General features: G+C 41.5%; 1 protein-coding gene across 23 annotated transcripts in view; it reads right to left on the bottom strand.

The window, feature by feature from the left end:
* Positions 1-453: 453 nt before the first annotated feature.
* Positions 454-13,596, bottom strand: part of BCL11A (BCL11 transcription factor A) — a 100,612-nt gene continuing 87,469 nt past the window's right edge. For 7 of the 23 annotated variants that reach the window (XM_045369253.2, XM_065527061.1, XM_045369252.2 and 4 more), the window contains 2 exons: positions 8,695-10,717; positions 454-961 (listed from right to left, as the gene is read on the bottom strand). In XM_045369253.2, coding sequence (XP_045225188.1) covers positions 8,697-10,717 — 2,021 coding nt within the window. In that variant the 3' untranslated portion in view covers positions 454-961; positions 8,695-8,696. The remainder of the gene's footprint in view (positions 962-8,694; positions 10,718-13,596) is intronic. The other 16 variants (XM_074011711.1, XM_015433639.3, XM_065527063.1 and 13 more) reach the window with 3 other exon arrangements.

Below are 13,596 nucleotides of genomic sequence, written 5' to 3'. Positions count from 1 at the left end.
TTCTTTAGGATTTACCGCTCACCCAGTGACGTTATCTTTCCTAAGCTAAATTAAAAGACAAATTCAAATCCTGCATGGTAGCCACCAAAAGCATATATTTGAAAAACAGGATTCGGCGTGCCATTTTATGCATTATTTAATGGCATGCAAATTATAAGTCAGACAGTTAGGAAAACCACACTTCAGCATTAATAAACAGCAACACTACTACTACATTAATTATGATATTGCTATGATTTATTCCTAAGTTTTGCATTTTGATTCTCCTTGAAAATTTATGCCATCTGATAAGTGGTAACCTAGTTCCCCTCCTACATCTCCTGCCCATTTCTCAAATCTGTTCCTCCTACCCACCCGATGGGTGTCTGTAGGAAACGGGTACAGAAATACAAAGTCATAAGCAGCTGCATTGTCTTATAAGCATTAAAAATTAAAGAACAAGCAAACACCACCTAAAGCTCCAACATTTATTGTGTCAATGTTAAGCACACTTTTTAAAAGACAACATAGAATGTATAGAAACAAGGGGTGGGGACTCATGCGCATTTCCACAATACGGGTAATTAGGTTGGCTGGTTTCAGAAGGGCCAGGGCATCACTCATGACAGCGATGGTCCACGGGCCCTCTCTATGGGACTGATTCACTGTTCCAATGTGGGTCTGTTTTTTTGTTTTTACTTTTTATTAAAAAATATAAATAAAATGGCACTGCAGGTCCAGGCTGGAAGGACTCTGCAGGACTCTGTCTTCGCACAACGGCTTCTTGGAGGCTACTGTCAGAAAACATCACAAACTAGCAGGATGACAGACCACGCTGACGTCGACTGGGCGGCACGCGTCCACCCCGCCCCTGGGGGCTTCAAATTTTCTCAGAACTTAAGGGCTCTCGAGCTTCCATCCGAAAACTGCCACACATCTTGAGCTCTCTGGGTACTACGCCGAATGGGGGTGTGTGAAGAACCTAGAAAGAGGTTGGAGACAGAGGAGGGGGAAAAAAAAAATACAGGTGTGACTTGGCCCAATGATTTTCTGTTCTCTAACTAGCTTTTAAAAATTAGAACTTAAACCAACCACAGGTCGAGCCACTGGCATCTTAAGCATGATTTCAAACTCAGTCTCCCCTCCCCAAGTATCTCTGACCACTGAGTGGTCTTCCCACGCCTCCCTCCCTTCCGTCCCCCCAAGGAGGACCCAGGTCCCCCCACCCCTGCCCAATTGTATGATAGTCCTAATAAACTCGGGACACACCTGGAAGGAAACACTTGCCCTTATGACTGAGAAAACTTAGTAAGAAACAGTCCTTTGGTTGAGGAGAGCGGGAGAGGGAGGAGGGAAAGGGGACACCTTCTCAAAATAATAATAAAATTATAAAGAAACAAAAAATTAAAACTGATGTAAAAGCAGCACAACGAAAACATGAAATGTCATCAAGTTCAACGTCAAAGCAGCCAATGATTTACAAGAGGCGAACAAATCTCTGAAGAGAAAACCAGAACCCAAAAGAGTTGCTCTCAAATTGCACCAAAAACTGCCTGTAGTTTCTTTCAAACATGCAGTTTTCTTTTCTTTTTTGGAAGGGGGAAGGCAATGGTGAAGGGAAGAAGGGAGTGGTTATTTTCCTCCGGGGTTCCTCCCTTGCTGTGGACATTGACTTGAAGCAGCAGAACTGGGAGTCCGGATGTGCCGAGGAAGAGGGCTACCACTGTGGCATTCCAGGCCTCGTTGCCATGGCGACCCGAAGCAGGGGCCTGGGGCCTCCTCTCCCCTGACTTGGCGCCGCAGGAGGCCCGGGGTCTGGAGCTCAGCTGCTCTCACGCATCCCACCCCTGAGCAGAGCAGCGGAGACCTGGGCTGAGGGGCATGCTGTGTCCAGGTGGGTTCTGGGGAATCCCATTCCCAGTCCAGCGCTAAGTCACTGTCGTCGAGGCCCCTTTAGCTGAAACCCAATCAAACCCCTTCGTCCAACCTGCTACCAATATTCAAAGCCCTAATAGACAAAGTGTATCATGGGCATGTACCACGTTCACAGCTATTTAAAAAAGCACAGCCCCCTAAGGGTTTAGGGGCTCCCGCTTTAGAGGACACTTGGGGAAATGGCTTAATTTGCCTCTTCTACCATCCCTATGAAAGATCTGATACACGTGCTCCCTTGAAATAGTTTTTGCCACTTTACAGAAAGGAAAAACAGTATTTGGATCAACCATCGAGCTGTATTCAGCCAAGTTTAGGTTCTTAAGTACAATGACCCGTGTGAACTGGATTGGTCTCTTTCCCATTTGGAAGGGAGGAATTAATGGTATCCCATGACTGTAGATGACACTGGGAAATAGAGAGAGAGAAAGAGAGAGAGAGAGAAACAGTCCCATCCCTCTAAAGGCTGAGTCACTGCCCATGTGCTGTATGTAGTAAATGAAACAGCGGGCTAATGGGATAACGAGATGCCAGCAAGCAGAAGTGCAGACCCGACAACCCATGTCCACAGTTCATAGCTATAGCAGCCCTAGAGTAAATACACATCATCTCAATTCCCTCTATGTGTTCTGATGTCCATTTCTCTAACAATGGGTTGTTTATTCTCAACTGGGAAAGATGCAGGGCTTTAGGAGACACCTAGGAAAATCTGCTAGATGGCTCATGCCTTTTAAAAGTTAGCAATCTTTTAAGAAACATTTTTCCAAGCAGGTTGAGAGAACTCTGCCAATCCCATCCTCATATCGGCAAAGTTCCCACAATTTTTTTCACAGGAAGTTGTCTGAAAAAAAGAGAATGGGATGGGTACATTCCTGAACACACCAGGCCCAGGGACAATGGAGTAACAGAATCGTAATGAGGAACATACAGTTACAACACAATCATAAGAAGTCATGTTCGTGTGTGTACGGAGGGGGAAGGAGACTTAAAACAAGAAAACACTGTATTTCCTCCCTCAGTCCCTGTGAGCAAAGGGCTACAAGCAGGAGAGGATGGGGCCTGAGGCTTCTCAACTCCTTTTCAGGAAGGCCCAAAATAATCCCAGTACTTTTCAGCAAACTGTGTCTGTGAATAAACCACCTCATTTCCTTATTTCTCCAATTGGAATTATACCTAAGCCACCTCCCGCCACTTCCTTTCAAATTCTCACTTCTAGCATTATGAATATATACAAAATGTACTTATTGCATATACAAAAACGGTATTTAAATAAACAGTTCTATATCTACAGAATGCCCTGGGAAAAACTCAACTACTTCACACTTCCTGCCATGGCCAGTGCAAATGAAGAACTGTGTTCACCTCACTTCTTAGTAACCTTTGTAACGTGTTGGTTCCAGCCCTTTTGTAGGTCCTAAACAAAGAAAGGATAGCAAATGGGTTCAGGAAGGAGGTAACAGAGGCACTGGAAGAGTTTCTGATTTAAAATCTGTGAGAAATAGAATTTGCTGTATTCCTGTTTATTAAGTTGTTCTCAAATGAAGATTTAAAAGAACATTTTAAGCATCAGGACTTCAGGTATGTAGGAAACATTCCATCAGCACGTCAAGCCTGTTACGAAAACTTACTTGAGGATTTTAAGAGACATTAATGTTCTTAGTAGTTCCTCATTTAAAAAAAAATAGATCATGAATTCATCTTATTGTTGGAAATTTGTATGTTATTTTATATTAAGGTTTTAAATTTTAGAGTTCTGGATACAAAGTGTCATTTATAAGTGATATTCATGTTGGCTAGGTTCTCATGCTTCTATTGTTCATCAGCTTCAGAAATAATATTTTATCAGAAGATTTCAATAAGTTAGGAGACTGAGTAACCTGAAGAACCCGTCTCCCAATAAATTTGTTTAACTTTGGGACCATGTAAATCAAACATAATCTGTGATTTATCACCAGATGTTTGCACTCCTCCCCATTCCCCATTTGATTTAAGAAATTTGAACAGACAAGTATACAATATCCACCATTAATTCTGTCTGTCAGGATGCAAAACCTAATTATGCTAAGAGCATCATATACTGAGAAATTAAAATGAATACTGTATATAAAACCTGCACAGTTGCACTCATAGCTCCTAATAAAAGAGTAATAGGGACACACGGAGGTTTTATGGACATTTAATATGGTGGAGTTGAAGTCACCACATCTAAAGCTGGCATGGCACTGGGGAATTATTTCTATCTGTCTTGAGCAGCATTTTGGGTTCAGTTTTGGAGAAACCTAATCCAAAACACATACAGTATATCTTTTCTAAGTTCAGTGACAAACATCAAGTTCTCAAGGTACCGCACGCCAGCCCCACCCCAACTCCTGTGTAATGTTCTCCAACATCCTTTCGCAGTGGATTCCTCTAGCCCCACTCTCTCCTTCCCACCCAAACTGGCTTTTCAGAAAACATTGACTTTCTCTACACTTTGGAAAGATAAAACTATTCTTGCCTCAGATAAAAGGCATGACATGAAAAGGCCACCTCACAGGCACTAGGGCATAAGAACTGAGCAACAAAAAATGCTACCACAAGAAGACAACAGAATGGCTTTTGTTTTGGTTTTTTACAAAAATAAGAACAATGTCGTATTCGTTCATCTACACTGGGAACAGGGAGACGATATCACAGAGGTATGTGTTTAGTAAAGCAAATAGATGCTGCAACATGCAGTATTTGTAAAATCGACAACACAGATTTCTAAGGAAGGATTTTTAAAATAGACCTAACTGGCTGGTCAGAAGATAACTGAAGGGTATTCCCACCCTTATTTGCTGTCATCCAGGAAGACCCTATCAAAACACCTAAAGTAATCTGTAGCATCTAGGGTTCCTGGGATCTCAGAACCACAAGGCAAACCACTACTCATCTCAGGAAATCAGTGGCTGATTCCAAAGATTTCACTATGTCTGACTAAACCCCTAGTGGCTGCTTTCTTTTCTTTTCTCTCTCTCTCTCTTTTTTTCTCCCCTTTTAAAAGAAACAAAAACCAAAAAACAAAACCTGATGCCTTTGTTTCCAGATTTTTAGATTTGAAAAGTGGGGTTATTTTGTTACAAGAAAAGACTCTTACATGGAAACCAAAGAGCTGATTTAAAAAATATATATATATTTTACATTATGTTCTAAGATAAAGCAAGGATGGGAGAATAGAAAAGAACTTTTAGACAACAAGAACAGCAAAAAATTTAAAGGAAATAAAAGTTTAAGATGCTATTACCAGCAAGTTTTTTCACTTATATTTGAATGGATTTCTGCTAAGAGATGGAGTAAGTTTTTAACATCAGACTGAAAACACCTTCCATTTCTTAAAACTATTCTAGAACTGTAAAGCCTTAAAACTATGTCCAGGGTTTGAGATATGTCTATTTTAATATAGTAAGTACTTTATGTTCCTTTAGGGTATAATACACGCATCAGAATGCCCATAGAAATAATCCTGAAAAAGACTGACTGGCCTTCTCTTAAAACCTGTTATTTTCTTGAAAGTAATTTACAGAGTGTGTCAAATGAGGACACAAGAAGCTTACAATGTGTACTTTAATTTTTTTTATTTTTTTCAATAAAGGGACAAAATGGGTGTATGAACAGGTTAATGCAGACAACTGCCAAAAAAACACAGACAGTGGTTTTTCCAATAGAACTTAACAAAGACCAGAAACAAATACAATAAAAAGCCAGGTTGTAATGACCTTTGGTCATCTAAATAAAAAAAAAAATAAAAACAAAGAAAAATAAAAGATCAAATTAAGTGCCTCTGTTTTGAACAGGGCACATAAGCAATAATAAATAGTGACTCCCATAGTAAAAGATAAAATTTCAAGTTACGACAAACAGCTTTCATTACAGGAATAGAAAAGGCCAATAACAAAATATTCTGCATTGCCATTTACAAAAAAGTATTGACTAAAGCGGGCTTTCTCTTTAATATGCTTTGCATATGAAATTCTTTCCAATCTAAATATAAAGCACCATTTAGTTTTTGGCAATGAAAAAAACTGCAAAACATTGGTTTTTTTTTTTTTTCCTTTTTTTTTTCTTTCTTTCTTTTACTGCATATGAAGGTAAGATGCTGGAATGTAGGGTGATAGAAGGAAAGGGACAAAAAGCACACTACATAACAAACCAACGTTATTAGCTTGCAGTACTGCATACAGTATGGCAGCAGGAAAAAGGAACAAAAAAGGATATGTACAACCCCTATGACAGCCATCCATGTGACATTCTAGCAGGCTCCCCCAAACCGCCATTATATGGCTTCTCATCTGTAATGTCACACGTTTTTGTTTCTCTCTTTTTTTTGAAGCATACAAATAATTTGCAGTATATTATCCTGCCAAATTAAAAAAATATACTGTGGCAGCCTGTCTTTTTTTTTTTTCCACTACCGAAAAAGGTACATTGATACCTTTTAAGAGAACAAGCAACAGTTAAAAATACAAGCTTCAATATAAATACTATAGTGCCTAACACTAGATGAACATTTAATTCAAATACCATTCTAGAAATACAGAAAAAAGACCATAAATGTATTTTAGCATAGGAATCAACATGAGTGTGCATTTTCCTATATTTAAGTACTATATAATCTTAAACCTTTCCCCAATGTATGTTTTTTTTTTTTACAACCTGAAGAGCGGTGTGTATCCAAGGCATAGAATTTCCACTACCATTTTTAAATGGATAACAAGTCTTGTAACACCACCAAGACAATGGAACCCTAAAATGCAGTTCCCCCCTAAACATAATGAAGTGTTTTTTTAAAAAATTTTTTCTTAACATTTATATTTAAAAAAGTTTTGTACAAAAAAATCCTTGCACTGTAGAAGCGAAAGCAATCATTCATTTCTATGTTAAGTGTATTCTGTTTCCATTCACAGCGCTTGCAATGTTGCGTCCAAGTAAGTAAGCTCAATAGTCAAGTAAATGGCTGGCAAAGTTTTTTTTTTTTTTAGTTTTTTAAAAATGCTCCTCAATGAGATTGTGTTCAATTTTTTTTTCAGCATTCTTGCAACTTTTCCCTTAAGTATAGACCTGTAAACTGGGAAAATTGTACAGTGCACTTAATTGTCCTATCTGAGCAGGTTTATTTTATACTCAACCTCTGTATCTCTGATTAGAGAAAAGATACAGATATCACAGGCAGAGTCAAGTGCTATTTGAACACCAACTGGGGCAGATGCTAGCTTAATAAAAAAGAAAAAATTAAAAAAATAAAAACAAAAACAATGAATCCTCTTCCATGTTAACACAAATAGCACACAGTGTATGGAAAAGAAATGAAGTACAACTTTTAGGGAGCACAGACATATATACTGCTACTCTTAAAATTCTTTCTCTTCTTTTTTTAAGAATGTCACATTTAAACGCAAGTCTTAAGAATTCATAGTTAATCATCATTGTATCAATATTAGCTTATATACCTGTTCTAGTTTTAAATGGCAAATAGTACCACGTTGTGCTAATAAATCATATTATTTTCTTCTGTTCCCCTCTGTCAAACCTTATTGTCAGCCTCTTCCTTTCAATATGGTATCCAAGGTCTTAAAGTTTATCATTTGATTGTCCACTTGACAACCAAGTAGATCTGGATCTATTTCTTTTGGTGCCAGAATTTTTAAAGAGACATTATTAAAGCAAATATCTTCATAAAATGAACTCCTTACTAGTGTATTTAATTGCGTTCCAGGGCTTTTGCACATTACACATTCAATTTAATCACTGTTTAAAAAAAATAAAACTTTGGGCAAAACAGCCCATTTCTTTTAAGCTCTCACCAGGAGCAAAGTAGCTTTTATACTGGTATAATCAGTTTTGTTTATAAAATTAAACTAAAGGAAAAATGATGATTAACTAGGACATAATGGGTCATATTTTTAGGTAGCCATTGTTGTGAGAAATACAATATAGAATTATATGCTAGTTCCTAAGGTTTATTACCTCACCCAATGCTGAATTAAGCTACAAGTTTATAACAAGTAGAAAGAACCATCAATGTGGTTTTAATAGATCCAAGGCACTCATATTTTAAAACCAAATGATAGAATAAACTTGTTCTGTTTTTCTGTTAGTTTGTCAATTCAAGGCCTTTTCTTCTTCCTCTCCAATTGATACATTTAACCCTTTAGAGACAGACATTTAGCTCATAGAGATTTTTTTTCCGTGCTATCTGTTCTGTCTATAGAGGGTTAATCCAAAGACTGTTTTTCCTCCTCACGTTATAAAATAAAACTGTACATGATATGTATTACAGAATGTATGCAGCATGGTCTTTTTCTCTCTCTCTCTTTTTCTCTCAGAACGGAACTGGAAACAGCAACATGTTTGCTCAGCAACGAATTAGGGACAATTTAAAATAGCCATAACATACCATACATGCTGTCTAAGTTTAAAAAAAAACATACACAACATGTAAATTATTGCACAAGAGAAAGGCTCAAAGTTTGCGTAAAATGCAATAGTATTGCCCCATACAGATCATGCATTCAAACGGTGAGAACATAAAGGAAAAAAAAAAGGAAAAAGAAAAAAGAAAAAGAAAAAGAAAAAAAAAACAGGTGTGCTGGTGACAAGCACTCTCATATTCTTAGCTTCATTACTTCTGTTTGTTTGTTTGTTTGTTTAAATCACATGGGACTAGAAAAAAATCCTACAGGGAGTGGGGCTGGAGGGCGATGGGGAAGGGGAGTGGTGAAAAAGGGGGTGTCAGGTGGGAGTGAGGGAGGGGTATTAATATACCTCTATTCAGTTTTTATATCATTATTCAACACTCGATCACTGTGCCATTTTTTCATGTGTTTCTCCAGGGTACTGTACACGCTAAAAGGCATCTTACAAATTTCACATTTGTAAACGTCCTTCCCCACCTGGCCATGCGTTTTCATGTGCCTGGTGAGCTTGCTACTCTGGGCACAGGCATAGTTGCACAGCTCGCATTTATAAGGCCTTTCGCCCGTGTGGCTTCTCCTGTGGACAGTGAGATTGCTACAGTTCTTGAAGACTTTCCCACAGTACTCACAAGTGTCGCTGCGTCTGCCCTCTTTTGAGCTGGGCCTGCCCGGGCCCGGACCACTAATATGGGGCGTGCTCCCTCCACTTCCCGTGCCGCTGCGCCCCGAGATCCCTCCGTCCAGCTCCCCGGGCGGTGTGGAGAAGCGCAAGCTCCCGTTCTCCGAGGAGTGCTCCGACGAGGAGGCAAAAGGCGATTGTCTGGAGTCTCCGAAGCTAAGGAAGGGATCTTTGAGCTGCCTGGAGGCCGCGTAGCCGGCGAGCCACTGCGAGTACACGTTCTCCGTGTTGGGCATCGCTGCCGGGGGCAGGTCGAACTCCTTCTCGAGCTTGATGCGCTTAGAGAAGGGGCTCAGCGAGCTGGGGCTGCCCAGCAGCAGCTTTTTGGACAGGCCCCCCGAGGCCGACTCGCCCGGGGAGCAGCCACGGCCGTTAACAGTGCCATCGTCTATGCGGTCCGACTCGCCGGCCACCGAGTCTTCGTCGCAAGTGTCCCTGTGGCCCTCGGCCTCGGCCAGGTGGCCGCGCTTATGCTTCTCGCCCAGGACCTGGTGGAAGGCCTCGCTGAAGTGCTGCATGGAGCTGAGCACCATGCCCTGCATGACGTCGGGCAGGGCGCGGCTCTCGTCGCCCACGCCCACCACCGCGCCCCGCGAGCTGTTCTCGTGGTGGCGCGCCGCCTCCAGGCTCAGCCCGAAGCCGTAGTCCACCCTCTCGCTCTCCGTCAGCTCCTCCTCCTCCTCTTCCTCCTCTTCTTCCTCTTCCTCGTCGTCCTCCTCTTCCTCCTCATCCCCGTTCTCCGGGATCAGGTTGGGGTCGTTCTCGCTCTTGAACTTGGCCACCACGGACTTGAGCGCGCTGCTGGCGCTGCCCACCAGGTCGCTGGTGCCGGGTTCCGGGGAGCTGGCGGTAGAGAGACCGTCGTCGGACTTGACCGTCATGGGGGATGATTTGTGCATGTGCGTCTTCATGTGACGCTTCAGCTTGCTGGCCTGGGTGCACGCGTGGTCGCACAGGTTGCACTTGTAGGGCTTCTCGCCCGTGTGGCTGCGCCGGTGCACCACCAGGTTGCTCTGAAATTTGAACGTCTTGCCGCAGAACTCGCATGACTTGGACTTGACCGGGGGCTGGGAGGGAGGAGGGGCGGATTGCAGAGGAGGGAGGGGGGGCGTCGCCAGGAAGGGCGGCTTGCTACCTGGCTGGAATGGTTGCAGTAACCTTTGCATAGGGCTGGGCCGGCCTGGGGACAGCGGTGGGCTAGACGTGTTCCCTGCCAGCTCTCTAAGTCTCCTAGAGAAATCCATGGCGGGAGGCTCCATAGCCATTGGATTCAACCGCAGCACCCTGTCAAAGGCACTCGGGTGATGGGTGGCCAGGGCCATCTCTTCCGCCCCCAGGCGCTCTATGCGGTGGGGGTCCAAGTGATGTCTCGGTGGTGGACTAAACAGGGGGGGAGTGGGTGGAAAGCGCCCTTCTGCCAGGCCGGAAGCCTCTCTCGATACTGATCCTGGTATTCTTAGCAGGTTAAAGGGGTTATTGTCTGCAATATGAATCCCATGGAGAGGTGGCTGGGAAGGACATTCTGCACCTAGTCCTGAAGGGATACCAACCCGCGGGGTCAGGGGACTTCCGTGTTCGCTTTCTAAGTAGATTCTTAATCCATGAGTGTTCTGTGCGTGTTGCAAGAGAAACCATGCACTGGTGAATGGCTGTTTGCAAGTTGTACATGTGTAGCTGCTGGGCTCATCTTTACCTGCAAAATAATACAACACCAACATCAATGTTTAATCACTGAGGCGGGCATCAGCAATTGCTTATTTATGTTCCACCTCCAGCCTTCCCTGGCCCCACCCCTCAACCCCAAGGCCTAAACCCTCACTGACCTACTCCTGTGCCTGGCACGTCTGAGCATGGGTACCCAGTAAATATTGGTCCAATCAGTCTTCCTGCCATTAAACTCAGTTCTAGGAATTTGATATCCAGTCCCCAAAGCAGAAAAATCCTGGCCAGTTCTGGCTTGAGAATGAAGGTCCCTACATTCTAGGCACCTAAACAAATGTCTTCTAAACTTTCCAGTCCCATCAGCTGTAGTTTGGGGCAAGCCATCTCATCTCCATGTGCCTCTGTTTCCTCTTTGTTAAGTGAGAAACTTGGACAAGGTGACCCAAGGAAACTTTTTGGCTTCCTAAATCCCAGCTTTCTATTCCCCCCTGGGTGGCAGGTGAGCTTTCTAAATAGGCAAACATTTCATAGAGATTCAAAAAAAGGGGAGAAGGTCAACTCACTACAATGTTATATGGCCCTAGAGATGCTTTCAGTCTTAGTCTGAAACACACTAATTGTTGATATTGTTAAAATGAGAGGGTACTCATAAAATACTTCCATGGAAAAAAGACTAGCAACATTCTCACATCCCAGATTGTGGGAGGATCAGTGAGTCCCAATTTTGGTTCCACAACACCCCATGGGAACGCCCATTTTTATCTCAAAGAATGTTTAAAAATCTGAAAGAAAAACTTCATTCAGATCTAATGGATAGGCTGTATCCAATCTTTAGGAGTTGTCCCCCAGTCAGACAAATGCAAGTCTGGAAAAGTTAGGAGGAGTGGCTGGTGCCGACTTAAGCAGACACAGCATCCTAGTTTAAGGAACAGTTAAAGCAGCCAGCACCATGACAGGCAGCAGGCTGAGAAATGCTACACTATCCTCCTCCTCATTATTTTGAGAGGCTAACAACGTGAACCAAATTATACAACATCCTGCGCCCTCGGCTGAGACTCAGCTCCAGTTGAGAAAGAAACAGAAAGATACAGTTCAGCTAGTCAACTCTGGCCAGTAGCCAAGCCGTCTGGAGAGGGGCCCTGCTTAAGTCACATTATTTCCCTTGCTGAAAAGAACCCAAGAGTGGTAAATGCCACTTTGGCAAAGAAGGGCCAGCTTGACTTCACAAAATCTTTCATTTGGGGAGATGGCTAAATTAAATATATATGGGGAGATAGCTAAATTAAATATATATATATATATATATATATATATATATATATATGGAATAACTAACCAACAGTTTACTAGTCAAGTACAACATTAAAAAGGGCAGAAGTAATGGTAGCCAAAGGACAAGGATGAGAAAAACAGAAAACTTCCCATGGATTCTGAAAAAAACCTTAAAATACAACTGAGAAATAACAAACTTTTCTCCTTCTTTTAAAAGAAAGGCTACAAGAGTTCCTTAAGGCCACAGCTAGTATTTGTCAGTTAACTTTCTAAGAAGGGAAAAAAAAAATAAAAATCTACCAGGGAGGTTAATAGTGAGAATGAGGAATTAATCAATTATATGATGCCTCCATTTAGCAAGTCAGAAAGAAAAGCTGGCAGGGTCTTCTCAGGAGCCCCCAAACACTGGTATTCCAAAACAAGCCAGCCTTGCTCAAGCACTTGTCTCAATAATGGACTCCTGCCTTGACCTTGTAATTTACTTTACAATGCATTTATAATCCCACTCAATATATCCCACTCCTGGGTAAATCTCTTAAACAAGATTAGATGGTAAGATACCAAAATTAGATTTCAAACATTTGTCTAATGTGGAAGGGGGAAAAAAGGCAGAAAGATTTTGAAAGAAAACGCTGACATTAGTATCACATTATCTGCCTATTTTTGTTTGCCTCCTCTCTTCAAAGGGAAATAAAAAGCTTCATTGACAGCATTTTCATAAATTTTTTGTTGTTGTTGAACAATGACTTGGGTCCCAAATAGGCTGGAAAAAAAATTATCTGGTTCCAACTACATGATCCTCTGTGGCTTCCTCCTTGTCCTCCCTAGGTCTCTGCATGACTATCATACCCATGTAGCCCGACAATCTGAGTTGGGCAAGTAAAAAGATTTGTCTGATAATGCAAGTCCTTAACACGTTCATCACTCCAAATGCCTTAAAATTATATTTTACCTTATAAAAAAAATCGATAGAAATCCAGGACTGGACTCATAATTAGTGGTGCTGGTTTCACATGTGCCATGAATGTAGTCATTGATAAATGCCAAAATCTGTGGCATACAGCACTACATCAAGGATCTCATTTGTATCCTTTCAAAAAGGCTTAAATGAGAAAAGTCCATTTTATTTTGCTGCCCTGAGCGTCCTAAACTTTTTTTCAGAGCTAGTTATGTGATCATGCTACAGTATGTTAACACTGTGATGTTATCCTCCCTCTCTCTCATACATCAGGTCAGAGAAAATGGCATTTTATCTTATAATGAGCATACAACATACAGTTTTCACTATCGCATTTTAGTATTCCCATCAACTAGATATTCTAGATCATGAGGGCAGCTAGTGTAATCATAATGTCAATGAGAAGGGCTGTTACGATTGAGACTAAAGATTACATGGAGAGAGCTGCTTTGAAACTGGTAATTATTACCAGTCCACTAATAGCAAATGATGCATTACAATTTCACCATATAATCTGTATTTCACTCAGCTCGTGCCGGTGTACCATATTATATTACAGTGCTCACAGATTCTAAATTCCTAAACTGCAGTCATCAATAAATGTGTTACTTGCCATAATTTGTGAAATTACTTTGTTCATAACATCTTTGATGATTTAGAAAGACCAGAATTGATTTCCT

This window comes from Macaca fascicularis, chromosome 13, assembly GCF_037993035.2.
Source record: "Macaca fascicularis isolate 582-1 chromosome 13, T2T-MFA8v1.1".
In the NCBI taxonomy this organism is placed as follows: domain Eukaryota; kingdom Metazoa; phylum Chordata; class Mammalia; order Primates; family Cercopithecidae; genus Macaca; species Macaca fascicularis.
The sequence above is the reverse complement of the archived record's forward strand: the minus strand, read 5'-3'. Positions and strand labels throughout refer to the sequence as shown.